Source organism: Nestor notabilis, unplaced genomic scaffold, assembly GCF_000696875.1.
Source record: "Nestor notabilis isolate BGI_N333 unplaced genomic scaffold, ASM69687v1 scaffold651, whole genome shotgun sequence".
In the NCBI taxonomy this organism is placed as follows: domain Eukaryota; kingdom Metazoa; phylum Chordata; class Aves; order Psittaciformes; family Psittacidae; genus Nestor; species Nestor notabilis.
In genome coordinates this window covers 89,975-91,144 of record NW_009914940.1, presented here as the reverse complement: position 1 = coordinate 91,144, position 1,170 = coordinate 89,975, and the positions used below count along the sequence as shown (strand labels likewise).

Sequence of the window (1,170 nt, the reverse complement as noted above, 5' to 3'; positions counted from 1 at the left end):
CCATTGTAAAAAAAGCCACTCAGCCACTGTCCTTTTTGACCTAAACAGAAGGGAACAAAAATGGAAACATCAGAGGAGGGAAGCAAAAAGAGAGAATATCAAAGCAGGCACTGAAACTTGCTTGAAAATGCCAACTGGAGGAGGCAGCGCTGTCTCTTTATTTATTTATTTATTTTTAAATAGATTATAATACAAGGGAACATTAGACAGCTGAGCATTTGTCTGCCTTCAGCCATCATGTCTTATTTCATTTGCTAGTCTGCATAAAGACAGTAATTTATCAGCAAAAGCATCATTTATTGTTAAACGATGGGGTTCGGATAGCAGAGGGACTTCACACGCCTTTAAATAAATAACTGGTTTTTTCCAAGACACTACAAACATTTGTCAAAAGGCAGTAAAGTCATTAAAGATGGTTTTCAAAATGCCTATTTCTGTTTGGAAACTTATCTCACATTTTTTCCTCTCGATTCTGCTTCATCTTTCCTTTAAACAAAGAACGCTGAAGAAATCCAGGAACCAGATACAAAAATTCCAATGGTAGTTTAAAAACAGACCACATATCTGAGCATTCCCACACTCTTTTAGGAAGCCTGATATGAAATACTCTGATACCAAAAAAGCCTCTTTGCTTCACAGGAGACACCAGCTGATGCTCTTCTCTCCCTGAACTCAAGGATGCTTTGGGAGTCACCATCCTGAAGCTGACCCATCTGCTCCCAGATCTGTTCTCTTGCCCAAAGAAGGCAGCAACTTCCTAATGCTTGAGAGAAATCAAACTGTTCCTGAAGAGAACGTTACCCAATGACTCGTCTCATACTTCAGCTTCTGCCCTGAAGTCTGAGACCTTGGCTACCCTGACCACACTAACTATGAACTAGTATTATTTGCTCTTTATAAAGCCAGTGCAGTATTAGGCTTAGGGCTCCTCCTGCATTACGAACTCCAATATATTGCCAATATCTCTATGATCTTAAAGGTCTTTTCCAACCTAGTTGATTTTATGATTCTATGACCCCCATGTGCAACAACATATCTGTTCACTAACCATCCACATATACTCCTGGAGATAAAATCCTCAGGATGACAGTTACAAAGACCTTCTGAAGGAGTTAAGCCTCACTGCGCTGACCTGTGCAGTGGCACAGCAGGCAGGAGCACCATGGCAGG

General features: G+C 40.8%; 1 protein-coding gene across 1 annotated transcript in view; it reads right to left on the bottom strand.

The window, feature by feature from the left end:
* ACACA (acetyl-CoA carboxylase alpha) overlaps window positions 1–1,170 on the bottom strand; it is a gene marked incomplete at its 3' end in the record, with an annotated part of 96,749 nt that overhangs the window by 9,490 nt on the left and 86,089 nt on the right. The window contains 1 exon segment of the mRNA XM_010023887.1: window positions 1–40. This exon segment is cut by the window's left edge and continues 1 nt beyond it. Within this exon segment, the coding sequence (XP_010022189.1) occupies window positions 1–40 (40 nt within the window).